The 20,888-nt window shown below is 47.5% G+C and overlaps 1 protein-coding gene across 4 annotated transcripts in view; it reads right to left on the bottom strand.

Moving 5' to 3' along the window:
• Positions 1 to 17,944, bottom strand: part of RBBP7 (RB binding protein 7, chromatin remodeling factor) — an 81,084-nt gene extending 63,140 nt beyond the window's left edge. Inside the window, exon 1 of one of the 4 annotated variants that reach the window (XM_085622675.1) lies at positions 17,593 to 17,944. In XM_085622675.1, coding sequence (XP_085478801.1) covers positions 17,593 to 17,608 — 16 coding nt within the window. In that variant the 5' untranslated portion in view covers positions 17,609 to 17,944. The remainder of the gene's footprint in view (positions 1 to 17,592) is intronic. The other 3 variants (XM_085622674.1, XM_085622673.1, XM_085622672.1) reach the window with 3 other exon arrangements.
• Positions 17,945 to 20,888: the final 2,944 nt, after the last annotated feature.

Here is a 20,888-nt window from a genome sequence, read left to right as displayed (position 1 = left end):
TTTTCTGACTTTGTGCGCTATGAGACCTCTTTATTTCTGCTGAACTCGTGCCATCAGACCTGTGTTGCTTTCAGGCCCCTAAAAACTATTTCTAACCTGAATGATTTGCCTGGGTCTTAAGTCTTAAATCTGTGTGGGTCTTTATATGCTGCATCCCATTTTTCCCTGCATCACCTAATACAATCTGATGTAAATCCACAATTTATGCACCAATTTTTGAAGACCAGGTTCCTCTTGAGAAATCAAGAGCTTTATCCTTGGATTTCATCCTCAGACTAATGGTTTGACAGAACCAATCCGACATTGGAGCAGTATCTGAGTGAGATGTCTTTGTAATGCAACCTGTGATAATTGGACTGACTTGTGCCACGTTTGCTTATAACAGCAATCCTAAGATTGCTCCTCATTAGGTCAATGCCACAGACCGATTTAGCTGTGCGGCAAGCAGACCTATTGCTTCGAATATATAACTTAGAGTAGGCTTTGAGCCGTCTCGTAACTGGATTATTTGCTTGCCACTTTCCATACTCCCAATTTGAGGACTTTCTCCCTGCTCTTTTGTCCCATCCAGGGGAGCGAATGGGTTACCACCTTAAGATATGATGTTTTAGCCTTATATAACAGGTGCGTGGTAATTATATGGCAGCTTGTCCATTTCAAATGTTTACTGGTGATTTGAAGGCTTTCCTCCATATTTTTGTGTCTTCCTCACAGAGAGGAGGGTTCTTGTTTCACCATCTTTAGATTCAACAGAGCAGAGTATTGCATTGAAGGACAGACTACATCTTTGGGGTTCACCCCTTCCCTTTCACTCACGTTCCTTAGTTTGTTTTTATTATTTGACATGCTTTTGTCAGGACCGGGGGTCCAAGACTAACCTTAGTATGGCCACCCTACTTGTTTGTGCCTCTGCTCTGATAAGCCATGAAGAGATCAGGCACTCCTGATATTCATTAGAGGCCGGCATGGCTAAGGGGTGGGGGCACAATAATAAAAAAATTAAAAAATAAATAAAATTAAAACCTACCTTTTCGCCGGGTCCCGCATCGTCTCTCCTATCTCCGACAGGAACAGAAAGCAGGCAGCCACACTCCCTCCCCGAAGCCAATCACAACGCTGTAATGCAGCGTTGTGATTGGGCGGGACAGCGCCCAGCCAGGGGCTAGTGGGGTGGGCACCTTCTCCATGCAGGCTGCAATGCAGCCTGCATGAGGAGGGCAGAGTGCGCATGACTAGTTTGGGCGGCCCGAGAAGGCCTACCAAACAGTTTTTGCGCGCTCAGGAGTAGGCAAATCGCTCCTCCCCTGCCCGTAGAGCAGCCCCACCCACCGAGAAAACATAAAATGGTAATAACTTAAGGTTATTCCCATTTTATGTTTTGGCTTCTCGCACTGCGAGAAGGCACAGTGCTGCGACGCTCTGCCATAGCAGAGGAGCCGCACCTGCTGATGCTACGTCTCAGATCAGAAAACAAGTGTCTCATAACACAAAACGAGCAGATAGCAGCTTGTTTTCCTGCAGCATCACCACCACCTCGAGCCTGCCATGATTAACACACTAGAGACCAAAAACAGAATAGCCTATTAAGTTATATTCTCTTCCTGCCTCAAATACTTAACCCCACCTCCTCCTAAACATGCAGCCTCCTTCCTATGCGAGTACCAGATATCTTGCATTGTACACAGCCATGCGCCTGGACAAATACACTTCATGGACAAACATCTGTTAAAAGCAGTTCCTATTCACCTCATTTGCTTTATATTCCACATGGACATTAAGAAAAATGGAATACAACTTTTAAAAAGTTTATTTTTAAAATGTGTTTTACACATTTTTTTTTTTTACATTAAGCCAAGGAAAAATTATCCAACACGATTTTAGTTTTTTATTGGAAGAGCGGGAACATTTTAATATCCCTGTATGGTACAGGTGTCACCTGGACAGTCAATGCATAAAGGACTGTTGAATCACAATGTGTCTTGTCCCTGGTCTCTCAATTGAAGCCTTTAAACAGAGACAGCCCTGACCACTGCAACAGACTACATCTGCACACTACTCGAAAGAAGACAATCAGCCGCCCTGATTCAGCTTGACCTCTCTGCAGCTTACGACACAGTCTCCCACCACACACACTACAACCCACTATGCCAGATTGGCATCACAGACTATGCGCTCAGCTGGATGGCTTCCTATCTCAAGAGGCCCACCCAGAGTATCCGCCTCCCTTCATCTCACAGTCCAAGCACACCATCTCCAGAGTACATTCCCCAAGGCTCATCCCTACCGCCTTCAACATCTAAATGACAGCACTTGCAGACATAGTCAGATCTCACTACATCAACATGCCGACAACACCCAGCTTGTCCACTCGCTCTCAGCGGACGCCACCTCTAAGACCAACATCCACCACTGTATGGAGAACGTCTCAGCATGGATAAAGGATTGCCTGAAGCTCAACGCAGACAAACCTGAAGTTCTGATCTTCTGCAGACACTCTGCCTTCTGGAATGACTCCTGGTGGCAGGCGGAGCTCTGTCCCACCACCAAGCCAAAAGATCACACCCGCAACCTCTGCATCATCCTGGATAGCAAACTCCAAGAAACGTCAGGTCAATGCAGTCTCCTCAGCCTGCTTCCACACACGCCGCAAGGTTATCAAGTGGCTCCCCATCCGCACCAGGAAAATGGTGATGCAGGCCCTCCGAACACCAGCCCACTGGACTACGCCAACGAAATTTATGCAGGCAGCACCGAACTCATGCAAACACTCCAGAAAGTTGTTGCCGGACTGATTCTCAACCTGCCCAAGAGGAACCACCACATTACCAAGCACCAGAAGGACCTTCACTGGCTCCCCATCCAGAAGAGAGGCCAATCAAAGCTTCTGACCCGCCTGCATTTTCCCTGGCCTCCCAGAATCCTCTGTTCACCTGAGATCACGCATCTACTGCTGCTGCTCCAGAGGACACTCCTTCTCCCACCTCAGCGCCAAAGCCTGGAACATCCACCCATTCCACCTCCGCACCCTCGCTGACCCACTTCAGGAACTGGCTTTTCGACTAACTGCAGCAGAGGGCCTGGATACCCTCTATGGTGATAAGCCGCGCTCTACAGGCACAACCAGATTGATTGTTTCTGATCACTTTTTTTAACAATCAACTCTTTCTCTTGATTGATGGCCATCCTGAACTTGTGGTTTCTGACACTTAAATTCTCAACTTTTTTTTCATGGAACCTTACAATATTAAGATGGAATGGATACCAGTAAGTGATCAGCCATTGGCACTTGCTACTTCTATCTGTGCCTTCACATTGGCCTGTAGATTCCACCATAGACATCTTGATGACCCCATTGACCTTGGGTAGGAGTTATAGTCAGGAGGGGACTGCAAACTTCAGACACTGCCAGGTACCTTGCAAGGCTTTCGCTGTGGGTGATTCTAGTCATTGCTCCAGGCCAAGGCAGCACAGAAAACCGTTCAATACGGTTAGAAATGGGGGTCTCTAGTTGGCAGTGATATACGCCCTGTCCAAGTAGAGACCCTTCCTTCTAGTCAGGATGAAGGAAGTACACGTCTATTTTCCCGGTACTCACCCTCTGGTAGCTTGGCACAGAGCAGTCAGGCTAAACTACAGAGGCTATGTGTAAAGCATTTGTACATAACCCACAGTAAAAATAGCACAAATAAAGTATCTTTATCTAAACCAAACAAGACCAAAACGACAAATCCAAACATACACAACTAAATATGTTTAAGGGGAAAAAAATGTTCTGGCCATAGAGAACTATGGATGTGTCACTTTTGGTGCAAAGTACCTGGGATGTGTCAAAACTCACAAGCAAAACAGATGCTGGGGAGGTGATGCGTCTGTTCCTTACTGCCACCCAGGGGAGGTGATGTGTCTGTTCCTTACTGCCACCCAGGGGAGCCGATGCGTTGGTCCCTTTCTGCAGCCCCAGCTTTGATGCATATTTAGGGAACAGGTGCGGTGCCTGAGAAAATAAAGGCACTGCAATGATCTCTGCAGCTGCAGACAGGTAAATGCCTCCGTTTTTTTTCAGGCGCACAGCAAAGGTTCATCTAGGGAGGTTATCCTTCAGCCTCCCAGCGGCACGGTTTCCGTATCAAAAGGAAATTTAGAGTACTATGCCTTAATCTAGGGTGCATTCTTCACAGGCATATATTAATAGGAATATCTTTCTCTGCACCCTGTAACACTGGAAGCATCGGGCCAGAACATGGTCCCTTAATCCGTCTGTTTCAAACAGCCTTTAGTTGGCTGATCCTCATCTTCAGGGTTACCCGCTATTCTCACCCCTCTGGGAATATCTGTTCACTCTGCCTTTTACCTGTGATGTACTGTGATGCATTTGGCGTGTTATTGATCCTGTGTTAAACTCAGGCGCTCCTTTTTGTCCCCACTTGTCATTCTAGCTTAATGTGCTCTGAAGAAGGTGAGGCCCACCATTGGGGTCACACACCGAAACGTGCGCCAGAGCTGCAGTCCTGTTTTCCATGTCTCCCCCTGAGACTTTCCACTTATGACAATCAAATTGTGCAAATGAATTGTATTAACAGGTTTGGGTTTCCTTCGATGAAATATTGAGTTGATGGTATTACTATCCCATCATATTGTAAATTGTGGCTATTTCAGTGCCTTTAACCTTGTACGGGGGGTAATCACAGGATGGGATTCAGAGGCTGTTGGACATGTTTGCTTCATTTACATGTGCAAATGAATGAACATGCATTGGTTTGATAGAGTGCTGTGTAGTGTGAATGTTGCGCCTGGTTTTTTTTTAGTAAAATGTTTATTATTGAATATTTATCAACTTGATATATTAGGACTGATTTGATACAATAAATTTGATGTAATATATTTCAAAAATAGTTTTATGACACTGTATTGCTTCTTTTTTTGTTGGGGGGGGGGGGGGGGGTATTTGACTTGTGTGTTTTGTACATCAGTGACGATTAGCATTTTTTCTATGCTTTTCAGGCAGTGGGGTTGCTCTGAGTATTACGTTGTTTTTTCCCCCTGCCTATGCATTTGCTCAGGGGCCACCTTCTGTGCGATTTTTTTGCACAGCAGGGCCTGTGCAGTCAGGGTGGTATTCTCAGACTTCGGAGACCCGTGCAGTGAACTTGGCGTGCGGCGGTTCTTCGGGCCACAGGCATGCACGGTGTCGATTTCTTCAGCCGCACAGCAGCTGTGCACAGACATTTCTCCTGCACTGAGGTGGTGTGTCGGAAAAAACGGTTCTGGAAGGGCGATGTGTGGACTTTCACCAACAGGACCAGCAAAACAACCTACAAGGGCCTAGAATGGAGTTTGGCACCACAAGGCTGGTCAGAACTCCCAGCAGGTGAAGTCTGTGTGTCCCTGAGACTTCAGAACAGGAGGCAAGCACTACATCAAGGCCTTGGAGATCTTATCAAACAAGATTCACCGCAAAGTTCAATCTTTGTCCTTTTTCGGGCAGAAGCAGGCAACTGCAGGGCAACCTAGCAAAATAAAAAGGCAGCAAAGGGGCAGTACTCCTCCTCACAGCTCTTCAGCCTTTCTCCTTGGCAAGAGGTTCATCTTGATTCCAGAAGTATTCTAAAGTTCTGGGGTTTTAGGTCTAATACTTTTATCCCCTTTTCCCTTTGAAGTCTTTGTTCAGAAGGTCTCTCTTGCGCTGTAAAACCAGTTCTGCCCTCCCTGGTCCAGTTACACTAGAAGAGGTGGAGACCGCATTGTCGGGAGCAGCCACAGCCTATTCATGTGTCCGTGACAACTCCTCCCACCACTCTAGCCCAAGATGGCTCATCAGCATATCTAGGGCACACCTCAGCTCCCTGTGTGTGTGTCTGTCTGGAGTGAAAGCACAAACAGCCCATGTCTAAAACCAGAGAGTGAATCCACAAGCAAACACAAAATTCACACAATTTTAAAAAAATACCTTTACTAAAAAGGTGTGTTCTTAATTTCAGAGGTCAGAGAGCCTAAACTCAGAATCATCAGCTGTTCCCAATTGAAATTTACACCTGTGAAATGTTGCAAAGCAGCTCCAATGATAGCCAGTCCTTGCAATAGTGAAAAATCGAAATACACAGTATTTCACTATAAGGACATGTACAACACACCAGTACATGTCCTACCTTTAACATGCACTGCAACCTACCGATAGGGGTACCTTGGGCCTACCTTAGGGTTGACTTACATGTAATAGAAGGCAAGATTAGGGCCTGGCAAGTGGGTGAACTTGTCAGGTCGACATTGCAGTTCAGTTCAGTTCATAAGGCTTTATTCGGAGCTTAAAACAAGTCCATAAAAGCAAAACAAAATGCACATCAAATACATCAAACAATACATGGTTAAAATGTAGACAGGTTACATGATTTAAGAATATAAATAATTAAAAGAGCATACCAGGCCTTGCTTTGATAGCTAATAAGAGGTAGGTTGCGGTAAAAAAGCATACATCGGGATAAGGTTTAAAAAGCAACTTCATAGCATCTTTCCTGTTCCTTACTCCGTATTTTAAAAAGATGGGTTTAAGATAGGCTTGACGGTAATTATCATAAAGATTACAAGCCAAGAGAAAGTGCATAGTGCTTTGATCTGATACGTTATCGCATGGGCATGGGCCTACCGGGTATTTTTTTTTATATATGGGTAGGCCACCAAATGATGAACTATCCCAAACCTTAATCTGGTGATAACGTACCTATGGGAGGGCCGGGTGACTAAACTCAGATATAGCTGGAAACCCTCATCTTCGCAAAAACTACTATAGAAAACACATGTACTTAAATTTCTGCTAGTTCTTTCCCTTTGTTTTTGTACAAAATTCATAAAAACTAATTTCATCACATTTTTAGACAGACTGGAGGAGGCGTTAGTCATTTTTAAGACTAATACCATAAATCTCGAAGTAACAATTAATAACATATTTAATCCAAGGAATTTTCATATGGCCATCAATGGAGAGACAATCTCCGATAATTGCTCTGCTTAGGGAGGTTTCTTCTTTTAACCATACAGAACGCCACAACATTAAGGGCCTTCGTGCCAGTAAATCTGAGATGTGGGAGATACCTAGTTCTCTATGAACCAGATCATTTGTGGCAGATTTGGGTAGACACAACAACCTTTTTAAAAAGTGGTTTTCCTCTACTTGCAGGTTCCCTGTCTTTGTATGCCCCCACACTCCGGCTCCATAAAGGGCCACGGACAGACATCTCATTTGAAAGATCGTCAACATATCTTTGATCCGTTTATCTCCAATGTTTGTAGCGAATTTGAACACTCCATGCGAGTTTTTTGCCATCCTAGCCTGGACATTATTAATCTCATTAGTCCAGCTGCCTGATTTAGAAAAGGTGATGCCGAGATAATTAAAAGATTCCACTGTAGACACCTTATGACCTTCTAAAAAGTAAGCATGTGGCTTCTTACACACCGCCCCGCATTCCATAATGAAAGTTTTAGTCTTGTTGATCAACAGTTTTCTATCGTTGATGAACAGCAGAAACCTGTCCATCAAACGCTGCAGACCAATAGGGGTCCTAGACAAAATTACAGCGTCGTCCGCATAGAGAAGTACGGGGACGCTGAAATCTTTTATTTTTGGTGCGTCAGCCGCAATTTCCTTTAAAGCTGCGTCCACTTTATTAATAAAAAGAATAAAAAGCAAAGGGGCAAGCACACACCCTTGCCTGATTCCCCGTCTGACCCCAAACTTAGGGGTACACTCCCCGGCCTGGCCATAGCAGACACTGGAATTTAATTTGGCGTAAAGTCTAGCTAGAAAGTAAACAATTGCCTCTGGGGCCCCCAATTCCAATAGCGTGGACCATAGGATACTGTGATCCACCATGTCAAAGGCACTACTCAAGTCTGCGAAGCAGAGATAGAGCGATCCTTTTTTTGCCTTGGTATATTTGCCTATGATTAAATCTAGATTGAGGCATTGTTCCAATGTTCCTCTGCCCGGCCTGAAGCCGTATTGGGAGTCAGCAAGGATATTATTGGACTCGGCCCATTCTTCTAACCTGACCATGAGTACCCGGCTCATGACTTTCACCGAGGAGTCCAGGAGGGATATTGGGCGGTAGTTCTTTGCATCCCCCCTGTCACCTTTTTTGAAAATCGGTACGATAATGGATTCTTCCCAGGTGTGTGGGACCCCAAAACGTACGGCAGTGTTAAAAACTTGTGAGCAGTGGGCCCCATAATTCAGGTACTGTTTTGTATACGTCAATAGGGACCCCATCAGGTCCCTGGGCCTTCCCACCCTTGCTGGATTTAATACTATCCCACACTTCAGCAATAGTGATGTCCAAGGGTATAACAGGCCATCTGTCGTCATGGAATTCTCCAGTTTTGGTTGAATCAAAGATCTGGGAGAAGTGGGTAACCCAGCTCTCCGAACTGACATTAGCTGTTAATTCTGGGATCTTTTCGTCCTTCAAAAAAGGGCTATTTACTGTTGCCCAAAATAGAGAAGAATCCGCTGTAGAGGCTGCTAGATCTAATTTTTCCCAGGCCTCTTGTCTAAGTCCATTTTTCCTGGACTTGGTAGCCATCTGGTAAATCCCTCGTAATTCCCCGATGGTTCTAGTATCTCTCTTCTTATCTGACAGTGCTGTTTTAAGTTTTTTAAGTGCGATAGTGCAGGCGTGATCAAACCACCCCTTGGGCTGGTGTTTCGTACCCTTGTGCGGTACAATAAAGTTGCTACTTATAATTAGGTTAAGATTAATAAAAGTATGCAGGATTTCAGCATTTCCCTCCTCCCGTTCTAATATAGTAACTATTTCTGTGAGACACTTTGACACAACGGCATTAGACTGAATGTCCGCTTTATTGCCTTTCCATCTAATACGAATACCGTTGGGGCGGTGGGGTTCAATATTAGTAATAGTACATGGGGCAGACACAGGTCGTTCCTTCCATAGAATTAACTCTGCTGTGATACAGTTATGATCACTAATCATGTTGTCTACAACCACAGGGGTAGAACACCTTGGAGCGATTCCAGATGATAAACAGATAAAATCAATCACTGTGTTGGCGTTCCTTCCCGTATAAGTGGGGACAACTTCGCCTGAATTGTTAGTCTGGTTAGTCAATATTTCCATGTCATATGTCATTAAAATTTTGTTCAGAGAATTACCATATGCGTTGTGAGGGAAGTGAGGAACCCCGTCTCCCCAACTATCAATAAAACCACATACCTTTTGGGTGGCAAAGGGGCACACCGTTGTATTGAAGTCTCCCACCCAAATGATATCAAAAACAATATCAAACTTAGTTACTATATTTTCCATAGCAGATTCTAAAGCAAGTACAACCTGGTACCTTGAGTTGTCAAAGACATTGTTATAAAAATTAATTAAAAGCATATTCCTGTCCTGCTCCTGTTGAAGCCATAAGATCTGAGAATGTGTTCCAACCAACACATGTTTTTTGACTTTGACAGGAATATCAACAGCAATCATAACCAATAGGCCACCCTTGGCTCTACCCGATGTTGAGGCCTCAGCTGGTAGGTTATAAGAGACAAAGCCATTGTAATTGATTGGATTAACACACCAGGTTTCCTGGAAACATAAAATGTTAAAACTGTTAATAAGTTCAACCCATCCTGGGCAAATAATCTTACAGGAATGTCCAGCAATGTTCCAGCTAGCGATCGAACAGGCACTCTGATTCCGTGATCTAAGGCAGGAAGGGGGGCTGTTGGAGTCGGAATGGATGGGACTGCAGGGCTGGTCGCTGAACAAAGGAGCACAGCTCTCGTCTTCACAGTTGCCAAAATTTCCAGCGGCAATAACAGTCCCTCTGACATTCACTGGGTCTAGAGCCCTCACTGCTTCAGTCCCTCCCTTGTCTCCTGTGATATTAGCCACAATAGTTGACTCAAACAGATCTATCCCCAGTCAATCATTCCCATCTAATCCACTCAATGCTTCAAATCGGTTTACCGTGGTAAAGATAGGACCAGGGGGAACATACTTATCTCTTTCCCTCACCCCTGTATGTGCAGTATTTGGACGGGTGTTATGGTGTCTGTAAAAATATCCTAAAGGCCGAAGGGATATCCCTTTTTCCAATGAGGGAGAGGATTGCGCTCTTAACAGAGCTGTGGAAGCAAGGTGCGGGTTACGGAAATTGACTATAATACAATCACCCCCACAGGTCTTACGCGAGCTCCCGATCCAATCAACTCTTCTAGTGCTTATGATATCCTTAGCCAAGGCTGCTGGAAAGCCACATTCCCGGTGCAGCCAATCCACGGTTTTATTTTTCAAAGAGACATGGGTTTCACTAAAGTTACGACCAGTTTCTTTAACTTGTGGCACATTTGTAAGGACCGCCACAAACGGGGCGCAGGCTGGGGGCAGGTCGGGCCTTGAGGTACCTAGATTTTTTACACCAGGACCAGGGATATAAGACGGTCCTTGTTGGTCCGGGATCGGCAGAGAACCAGTGGAATTTCTACTTTCATTAACTTGCATGCTTTGTGAGGCCTTAGGGGGGTTGGTCGCTGGGTCAACTGACTCAGAGGTCTGTCGAGAAGCACGGCTGTTTACTAGGGTTTCGGCGATTGCTTCAGCTCCAGTGCTTACTTTGAGATGGGATTCTAACAGACCTCCCAACCTAGCCACCTCATTAATTGCCATATCTAATTTATTCATTAAGGGTTTGATTAGTAAATCAAACTTGGCATCAATCATGCTAATTAGAAGATCCAACTGACCACTTTCAATAATGACCGGGTTACTATCCATCACAGTGGGAGGGGTTTGGGTAGAATTCATGGCCAAAGGATCGATTCTTTTAGTTAATGTTCTCCCCCCCCCCCCCTCCTAGAATGCACGGTCTTATTGTATGTCTTATTATGTGACCGACTAGAACGTAGTATTCTTTGTGATGAGGTAACCGCTGTGGCAGCAGTCGAAGAGTCTCCAGTGCATGTTTGGTCCTCAAGAGATGGGTCAACTATATTGGTGTCATCTGCGGAGGCAGGCACACTAAGGTCTGCCATATCATAGATTCGATCATGATTACTGGGCTCATGGTTGGCATTAACATTGTCTATAGCAGATGAGTGAGAAGGAGGGTTGGTATCTACAAGAATAGGGTCGATTACCTCCACCCGCCCCAGTGATTTTCTCCGCTCTTTATTTATTTTATCAACCATCTTCACCAAATAATTGTCCATGGTTGATTTGGTTGAGGAAGGTTTAGCTTTTGACATAGGGTTCTCTAACACCACACTGTTACAGGTCAATACAAATAAACTGTTATGTCCCCTGACACTTCTATCACGTTCCCCTCAGTTCACAATAGCCTATTACCCGGTAGTGTCCCACAGTAACAAGAGGAGGGTGGAGCACCTCCCGTCCTCCACAACCGACAGAAAGCCACTGGCCAACCGTTAGTATTGATAACAGTACCTTCACACAGTGTCCCAGTATCCGTGTCGCAGCACCTCAGGGGGGTGGCCCAGCCCAGCCTCTTCTGGCCACAGACGGCCCGCCCTCTGCCCGGCGCCGCCCGCGCGCGTCCCGCGAGGCGTGGCGCAACATCGGTTATACGCGCCTCCTGGCGCAAATGTGGCGTCCAAGCTCCGCGCCGCCGCAGGGACAGCCGGGAATTGGAGTCCCGGTACGGCGGTATTCAGTGCTCCTTCAGTGTCGCCCTTTGACTCTTGGCGATGGACCGGCAACCAGGGAGCAGCTGGGCACGCAGGAATTTATCCCCCTTGACTCGTGGCGATGGCGGCGTTCACAGTGATGCAGGTAGGACGAGTTCCCCCCGCTCCGCCGGGCGCAACGTCGGTTATACGCGCCTCCTGGCGCAAATGTGGCGTCCAAGCTCCGCGCCGCCGCAGGGACAGCCGGGAATTGGAGTCCCGGTACGGCGGTATTCAGTGCTCCTTCCGTGTCGCCCTTTGACTCTTGGCGATGGACCGGCAACCAGGGAGCAGCTGGGCACGCAGGAATTTATCCCCCTTGACTCGTGGCGATGGCGGCGTTCACAGTGATGCAGGTAGGACGAGTTCAGTTAAAAACTGTGCGCGCAGACACTGCAGTGGCAGGTCTGAGATAGTTGAAAGGCTACTGGTGTGGGTGGCACAATCAGTGCTGCAGGCCCACTAGTAGCATTTGATTTAGAGGCCCTGGCACCCTCCGTGCACTTACCCAAGGAAGTACCAGTGAATCAAATATGCCAAGCATAATCACAATTTACCGAGGAAGCACTTGCAATTTGGCACTGATCAGCAGTGGCAAAGTGCCCAGAGTACCTAAACCAGCCATTTGGGTGAAGCAGCAGCAGCCACATTTAAAGATGAACATACTTTGTCTCTATGCTTAGGCCTGAGCAGAAATTAAATACCATGACAAAACAGAACTAAGGGTTTGGTTGCAATGACAGAAGGGAGGATTTTGTGACAGGGCTGGGGAGGGGATCATGTGGCCGGCCTCGCTTTTAGCTGTCTGTAGGCAAATGCCTCTTGTGGACCAAACCAAAAACTTACTGCTCATTATTCACCACTGGTTGTCTTTCTTCTCACTCATTTGCTTGCTTTTTAGTCAATAGCTTCCCTTCCTCATTTTAGGTCGAGCCTACAAGGCAGCAAACCTGGTTGTGAAAACTCTATTGTGGCCTTACAGCTCAGAGGGGCATACAGCCCACCCATTGCCAAGTATGGATTGCCTTTCTCATCACTCATTTGCTTGCTTCTTATCCCATGGCTTTGTCCCACATTGACCCTCGTTTGTCCAACCCTAGAGCATACCCTCTATCATCTGACTGTCTGGCTTTTATCCCTTCACTGCTAGGAACGCATGTTATCCGTTTTAGTTTACCACTCTATGGGAGTGCATGTATTTTCCAGCTCTCTCTTGTGTACTTCTGTCGCCCTGCCTAGCTCAGTGTTGCTCCCTCATCCGTGTACTTTTCCATTGCCTCCTCCGTGTTGTGCTTGTTAATGTGCGTTTCTCCCTCGAGTGCGGCTTTTACCCACCCCCTCTGTTGCTTACCCTCCCACACAGTGCAGGAAAAAGAAAAAATTAAAGAAAAAAAAAAAACTCATGTTGGAGGCACGCATGCGAATAGGAGCATTTGCTCATTCCTATAGAAATTACAGCTCAAGTACCACTCTTTTGTGCCATGCTGCACAGTTCTGTCCATCCTCTTCCCTGTCCATCCTCTTCCCTACCACACCAATCAGTACCCACTGCCCTCGCACGCTGTGTTGCTCTCTCCTCCCCAGACCCCCGTTTCATACACTGTTACTCCTACCCGGACTCAAGCTCCATCATGCCTCGCCCACCTCTGTCCATCTCTCCTGATGCATGTTACACCCCTCCACAACCACCACCGAGTCTGGTACCTGACATTTGTTGCTTGCCATTCAGTTTTACAATTAACAAAATGTACCTCTTCAATGAACGGTCACTGTTAGAAATGGGATTTCTGGTTGGCTAAGGCTTGCGCCAAAGCCAGGCAGAAACCACCACTCTAGTCAGGGCAAGGAAGTTACACGCCAAAGATAACCCCTGCTCACCCCCTTGGTAGCTTGGCACGAGCAGTCAGGCTTATCCCTGAGGCGATGTGTAAAGCGTTTGCGCACGCACCCAGCAACACCACCCAAGGCCCACCACAAAGGAAACTCCACACAAGGTATTATATAAAAATAACCTTTGTATTATACACAACACATTAGATAAAAACACACACTTTACAATGTGCCAACAGGCACGGGCAAAATTTACAAGGGATTATATATACAGGGGACAGGGCCACATGGACCACTGTCAGGAATTAGCACTTTTTAGAAATAGCACTTAGAACATAGGAATAAAACTTTAGAACATAGCACATACCCAGTAACTACTGGTAACAGGAAGTACCACCTACGCAACCCTAACCACCTTTAGGAATATATCACGCAGGGAACTAGGACCTCACTAGTACCACCTGTACTAGGGAGAAAACAACCACCTAAGTATCACAATACCTGTAGGGGTCTAAGCACATAAACACATGATGCATAACATTCAGAGGTGTAGGGAAGGAAAATATCATGAGGACATTGCGCAGGCGCAAAAGTACATATATGCAGATCACCAGGTACCCTGGGCGAGGGCACAACACAAAATAACTGTCCCCAGGCCAACTGGCCTCTCAGGGGGGGGGGGGGCAGAAATGACCAATATCCAAGAATGTCAGGGCGCGACTGCGCAAGCCAGGCGCACAATGCCCAACCTAAACGTGGCAGCTGCCCACTAAGTGCTGGGCAGCTGTAGGGACTGAGGCCTGGGCACCTCTGGGCCCTTAGACAGTTATTGCCCCCTGAGCCTCGCAGGCAGGCTCTAAAACAAGGAATGCCCCTGAGCCTCGCAGGCTCTAAAACAAGAAATGCCCCCGTCGTTGGAGCCCTCTCAGGCTCTTTAAACAATGGCCTCGTTGGAGCGCACTAGCGCTCGGAATCCACCAATGGCCCCGGGGTTGGAGCCTTCACGGGGCCCTAGGCAAGGACAGAAAGGCCCCCCAACAGTGGAGTCCCTCTGGACTCGAGTCGACTCAGGCCCCCACTGGAGCCAAGGAGGTGCTTTCACCAACTCTGTCCCTGAAGCGCTGCCGCTGCCCACTGTCAGACGGGGCAGCGGGAGGGAGGGATGAGCACTGCGCCCGCAGTGCTAGTCTTCATCACAGGGGCGGCACCGGACAACGCGCCTCACCACATCCCCCAGCCACCCAGCAGCGGAGCCGCACTTACCGGCTTGCGGGCAGGCAACACACGGAGGCGTGGTGGGCTCCCGGTCCTCCTCTCGTCGGAGTTACTTCTCTCTCGGTGGGGCTGAGGGCAGTCACGGCGCTTCCTCTCTCTCTCCTTGGTCGCGCCGTGATAGCCCTGCCCCGGACGGGTTCCGCTTCCTCTGGCTACTTCTTCGGGCTGCACCGGAGCGCGGGGTGGCCTCCCGACGCCTTCCGGCTCTATTTCCTGGCACAGGAGCGCGGGGTAGGCTCCCGCCCGCTTCCTGTTTTGAACGAGGCCCCGCCCACGTCCCAACCAGGACAGCCTGACTTCCTGTCCCAGCCCGGGCCGCGGCGGTGATTTCGATACCACGCAAATAAGCGGGGTGGGCACCCGCGACAGCACCGGTATGCGGAGTGGGCTCCCGCTATCGAAATAATAAAATAAGCGGGGTGGGCACCCGCCAATGACCACGGCAATGCGGGGTGGGCACCCGCTTCAACTCTCGGCCACCAGAGGGGGAATCCCTACGCCGGGGATTCCCTCGTGTAGGAGGAGCGGTGCTGCAGGGGCAACACAGGCGTGCTCTAGGAGTGCTGGGGCACCAAATAAAGCGTTCCAAGCGCTCTAAGTAAAATAAGAGCGCTTCCAGGCGCTTAGGGGCTAAGAAAAGCGCTTCCAGGTGCTTAGGGGTGCCAGTAAACACAAAAGTCCAGCAAAGTTCTTCAAAAGGCAGGGGGGCAAGGCTGGACCCAGAGCCAGCTCACTGGGCCTCCAGGCAGGGAGGTAATCCAAGTGGCGGTCCTGTGGTCCAGCAGCAGCAGCAGCCCCCCTCAGGTAAGATCCTGGCAGAGAACAGTTTCTGTGGGGACACAGCCCCATTTTTATACAGGCAAACCCTTTGTTCTGGGTTCAGGGTGAGGGGGAAAACCAGTCGCAGCTGGTTGGGGAGCACCCTTGATGTGCTCAGCCCCTCACTCTATTCACTGGAAGGGCTAGGGTCGTCAGTCGCACCACAGGGGGCGGGGCCAGCATTGTGTTTGGAAAACCCTGTCCTATTCAGGACCCAGGTGGACTCCTCCCACCCATCTAGCTGCTGATCTCCCCATTCACCACTGGGTGACTCATCCTGACACTGGGGAATCCCTAGCCCGTCACATGACATGACCAGCCAATCACGCGACAGACACACTGCACACAGAAGTGCCCACTTCTAGAAGTGGCACTTCCACACTAGGTACATACACGCCGCACACATCATCGCGCAGCATTCACTCCCACGAGTCTGCACATACCAAACTCGGGCCTGCACACTCCACGCATCAGGAACTACTAGGGACACATACATTCCCCATGCATTCCTATGGGAGGGCAGGCCTATCTCACCACATGCACTCAGAGCACGCACGCACTTTACCCTGGGACACAGGGAAAGTGCGCAGGAAACCAAAAAATCACCACACCAAGTCATCAGTAAAAAGCAAAAAAAGTTCAGGGGTGAACCTGCCAGAAGGGCCAAGTCCAACAGTCACCATTCTCGGAATGGTGAATAAAAAATAAAAATAAATTGCCTGTGTCATTTTGTATGCGCACGCGTGTGGTGACACGTATGCATATGTTTTCTCATGTGTGAACTTGAAGAATGGTAGGACTGTCAGCAGTACCATGACACGTTCATACCATTACCTCTTTTTTTTTTGCTTAGGCATTCTCATGGAATGCTTAAAGAATTTTTTTTTATAAAAGTGAACAGTGGAAGAACACAAGAAATGAGAGTATACTACAGGGAGGGACAAACATGTTGGACAAGGCAAACCATTGAAAAAAAGAGCAAGCAAATGAGTGACAAAGCTAACCAATGGGTGGGGTTTTAAGTCCATTGTAAATTCTTGGTTAGCTTACAACTGGTCATTTGCAATCAGACCGCTTGTGCCGTCATTCCTTGGCCTGAAAATAATAGTGATTATTATTTCTCTACACAAGGAGGACAGTAAGAGCAATATAAAAACAAACCCAAACAGTCAGTTAACAAATTAAGTAAGACACCAATTCAAATTCAAGGAACCTAACAAACGTCATAAGCAGCATATGCCCTTCCGACAGTATGTCGACTACGCAAAACTAAACCATCAATGGAGCCATGGTTCGGTGCAGCAGTTATATGGACATTATTTTGTTCCATCTGAATGGACTTCTGAGCCTGACAGCCCGGGCAGTGCCACCTGGCCTGATCTTTCTTTGTGTCATAATTCGGCAAAGTAGACGGAGGTGCAGACACCAGTGCAATGAAAAAAGTGGATTAGGGTAGTCGGCAAAGCGTGTATTGAGGGGAGCATATTCATGTTAGGTGCGCGGAACAGACAGCGAGATTAGTTGAGAGGAGATTGCTACTACTTGCTAAATCAAGCAAAACAGAGGACCACCTTGTTACGACTCTATACACGTCCGTTTTCTTAATATCCACATTGCACAATTAAGTTATATTTAATCGTATGGCCATGCTTATAACCCGAAAACCTATCACGGAGTCGGCCGCAGAGACCTCCAACCCCATTCAGATCAGTCATACATGGAACTGCACACGCTCGGCGGGTTTGCCGCCCGGCATTTTTCGCGCCATTTCTCATCAGCTTCCCACACTCAAAACAGAACCCTGCTCTTCAGAAGCACTCAATGGGTTCTACAGTGATCATGCATTCGGAGCAGTATAAACATGCTGAAGTGCGACGACGTCATAAAGAGTAATGAGTGCTCCAGACCCGGTGTGCTATGACGTCACAGTGCAGGCCGCTGTGTTCTTCCCCACCCCGAGGTTGCGTGGCGCTTACTTTCTTTACTCGCCATCTTCTCGGGGTCCTCTTCTTCGCCCGCGTACCCCGGGCACCGAAGGCGTTCACTGGTTTTCCGCCCCTGGTTCTAGGAGACAGCCACCACCACAAATCTGTCAGGCGGGGCTGGCGTTCCCACTAATTCTAGTGGTGAGGGCGGACTGAGCGACGCGGTCAGCGGCCGCGCTGCTCTCTGACGGGTTTCAGATGTGTCTCGCGCTAAGCCACCTCTGCTCGCGCCCAGGCCGCGCAAAAGTTAGATTCTCACTTTCAACCCGCGCCGCCGATCATTACACAGCTATCAGCGCGCAGGCGTGACCTCCAGGGAGAAGGCGCGTGACAGCTACTGTCCATCCCTTCTTTCGATTGTTGGCCAATCACAGAAGACGAGGCAGTGAGTTAAACACTAGAGCGAGTTTTCCTTAAAGCAATGGCACAGGCGTGGTCTTCGGAGGCTGCCGCCATAATTGGGATTTGGAATCACGCTCCTTCTTAAAAGATTGAGCGGAACTTTGCCGAGATATTTTCTTTCGTCCCGTGTTACTGGGATGAAAGTTTGCCTTGACCGCTTTTCAAGAAGGATGTAATGTTTGCCTATGTATAATGTCTGGTCGCGTTTTCTATAACAAATCGTCAGCTAAAAAAGTAGGGCTATGATGACAGCACAGATAGGGGATTCCACGAATGGGGCGAGGATTCAACAATCCTTCACCTTCCATTCACAGCAACCAATTCAGTTTACAGCAAAACAATAATGAAAAAAACTACAAGTCCGAAGTAGCAAAGAACTACAAAACCCAAGTTACCATGTACACAAGCAGAGTCTGTAACGCTCTAAATAAATATGTAAAACTCCTGTTGACGCACCGCTGGTTGAAGCTTTGGGTCATATTTTGGTGCTATGTATTTTTCGATTATATTCATATTTTTTACATCGGCTAGTGGCTCTTGTGCGGACCGTGAATGCGGCGTCACCCGTGGTCATTATCTGTCTATTTCTGTGTTCGGCTTCGGCTGTGTGTGCGGTGCTGGGAGATCTGTTATTTCTTTAGGGGCCTCCATGGGACCCCCGGCAACGGCTCACCTCATGTTTCTGGCAAGGAATTGTGCCATGCCTACGCTCCACTTTTCTTGTTTGACTGAGATCCTGTGGTGCGCTTCTTTGCTGGTTTGTTGTCCACTCGCACCTCCTGCTTCTGTCAGGCGGAGTTGCAAGAATTATCGTGCGCTACCTAGCCGCTGGGGCTCAGCCCATCCATTCAGCGTGATCACCTGAGGGATCCCTCATCCCTATTTAGGAAGATGGAAGGCGTGCAACCCAAGTTTAATTGCTCAGTGTCCATCGTGTCATCTCTGGGCCCAGGCGAATTTTACTATGCAGCTGCAGCCTTTGTTTTTGGCCATGATAAATCTACTCTAGACCAGGCTATGCAAAAGTCTGTGCAGTAATTTATTTCTGCCACTTTGGGCCCCCGTGGCCAACAGCTGCTGGCTTTATTAGCCCTAATTCCTGTCCATGACAATGAAAAATCTTCATGAGTGGACTCAGTGCCGTCCAAAGTGGTGTCCTTCACGGGACTAGAACCCCACCCTAAGGCAAGCAACCCCATCACTGGTTGGACATCCTAGAATTACTGTAGACAGCATATGTAGAGCATCTCTTATGTGCACCCAAGCTTCAAAATTTTGAGAGCCTGTTAGTATGTCCTGGGAGAATACAGGGACTCAGATGAGTCAGAGGAGGTCAACCTGAATAGATTTCTGGAGCGTCCTGGGCCTTTGGTGTATAGTCTCTTAGTCAGGTCATCAAAGACTTTCTTATTGGTCGATTGAACCTTTTATAACTGACATCAACAATACAATGTGCTTGTGAAGCCCATGTGACTCCACACTGAGGACTAGAAATCACTGACTATGATTAAAGAGTTTTATTTGGATTACCAATTAATCCAGTCAATATGCAAACTGTATGTAAATTCAGTAAGCACACCAGTACAATAGGCAAAGTAAAATATGTCAGTTGGTTGAGACACAATATAATGAGTTACAGAATTGTGACAGCCACAATTATACAATAGCAAATCAAAGTGAAAAGGTTTTCCATAAAGAAACTTCCCTTCTCTAACATGGGTAATATATAGGATCATTTATCAAGGGTCTCTAATTTGGGAGCATAGAAGCAGAAGGTGTCAGCATAATCCAACTCCAGTAGAACTCTAAAGGAAAAGGAAATAAGTGTTTAGCATAAAACTTCAGGTTCAAGAATAAGGCAGACAAAGAAGTCTGTACTGCTCTTAAGTCTAAAGGGAATCTCTCTTAACGCAAACTATGGGAACACCAATATAAAAGTAACAGGAGATTCAAGCACATTATCTCTGTTCACACCACCAGGAACCAATCAGAACACTACTCAAGTGTATCTGCATCATAGCTCTGAATTCCCAATGCATCAAACTGAGGCTGCTGTTCTCAGCCTTGAACAACTTGCCAGGTTGATACACAATGAACAGAAAGCTTCTATAGACCATTGTTTCCCCACGTTCAATATCAAGTCTCTCTCGGGCCTCGCTATCAGCGACTAATACATACAAAGAATCTTTCTGTAGCTAATAAAATAATAAACCTGTATGAAAGGTGTAAGACAGTGGAATATTATGTGGTTTGGCTGGGTGGCTGCAGTATCAGGCAGGTAATAACACGCTGGAACAAGTAATCTTCCAAAGGTAACTTCTTTAATAATAACCCCATAGAAAGTAGAGGTCCATCTCAATGTCACGGGACACCGTGGCTCCAGTCGCGCTGTCAGGTGCTGACAAAACTACTATTCCCGGCAGCCTGATGCTCGAGGAGACGTGGGACGTCTCCAACGCGCGTCCCACGTGATGCGGAAGCGGCCGCTCAAGACGCGGCAGTCGGCGGAAGACGCTGCCGATTATTCTTGGGATTACTGGCTCACGGCATTTCGTTGCTGCATCTAGAGGCTGGGTAAGGGTGTCCGTGACACCAAACCTTCAGTTGTTTCTGTGATTGGGGCATCGTGTTTTGACTTTGGATTCGGCAACACGCTAGGATTGACGCGTGTATTGCCGGAGTGTTTCTAACCAGCATACCTGTTCTTGACAATCTGTTTTCCGGGTTGTCAGAGGGTGGCGAACTTTCCCTTCGTTGGCAAACTCTTTCCCTGATTCCTATTCCGAGTTCATGCGAGGGAAAGGCCACTACATTGTTAGGTCTAGAGGGGACGCCCTCGGTGTTTAACTTGTGTGCTTTGATGTAGAGTGACGTAACTCTACTCC

The sequence above is a fragment of the Triturus cristatus genome, chromosome 8 (assembly GCF_964204655.1).
Source record: "Triturus cristatus chromosome 8, aTriCri1.1, whole genome shotgun sequence".
Classification (NCBI taxonomy): Eukaryota; Metazoa; Chordata; class Amphibia; order Caudata; family Salamandridae; genus Triturus; species Triturus cristatus.
Note: the sequence above shows the minus strand (reverse complement) of the source record. Positions and strands in the feature narration are given on the sequence as shown.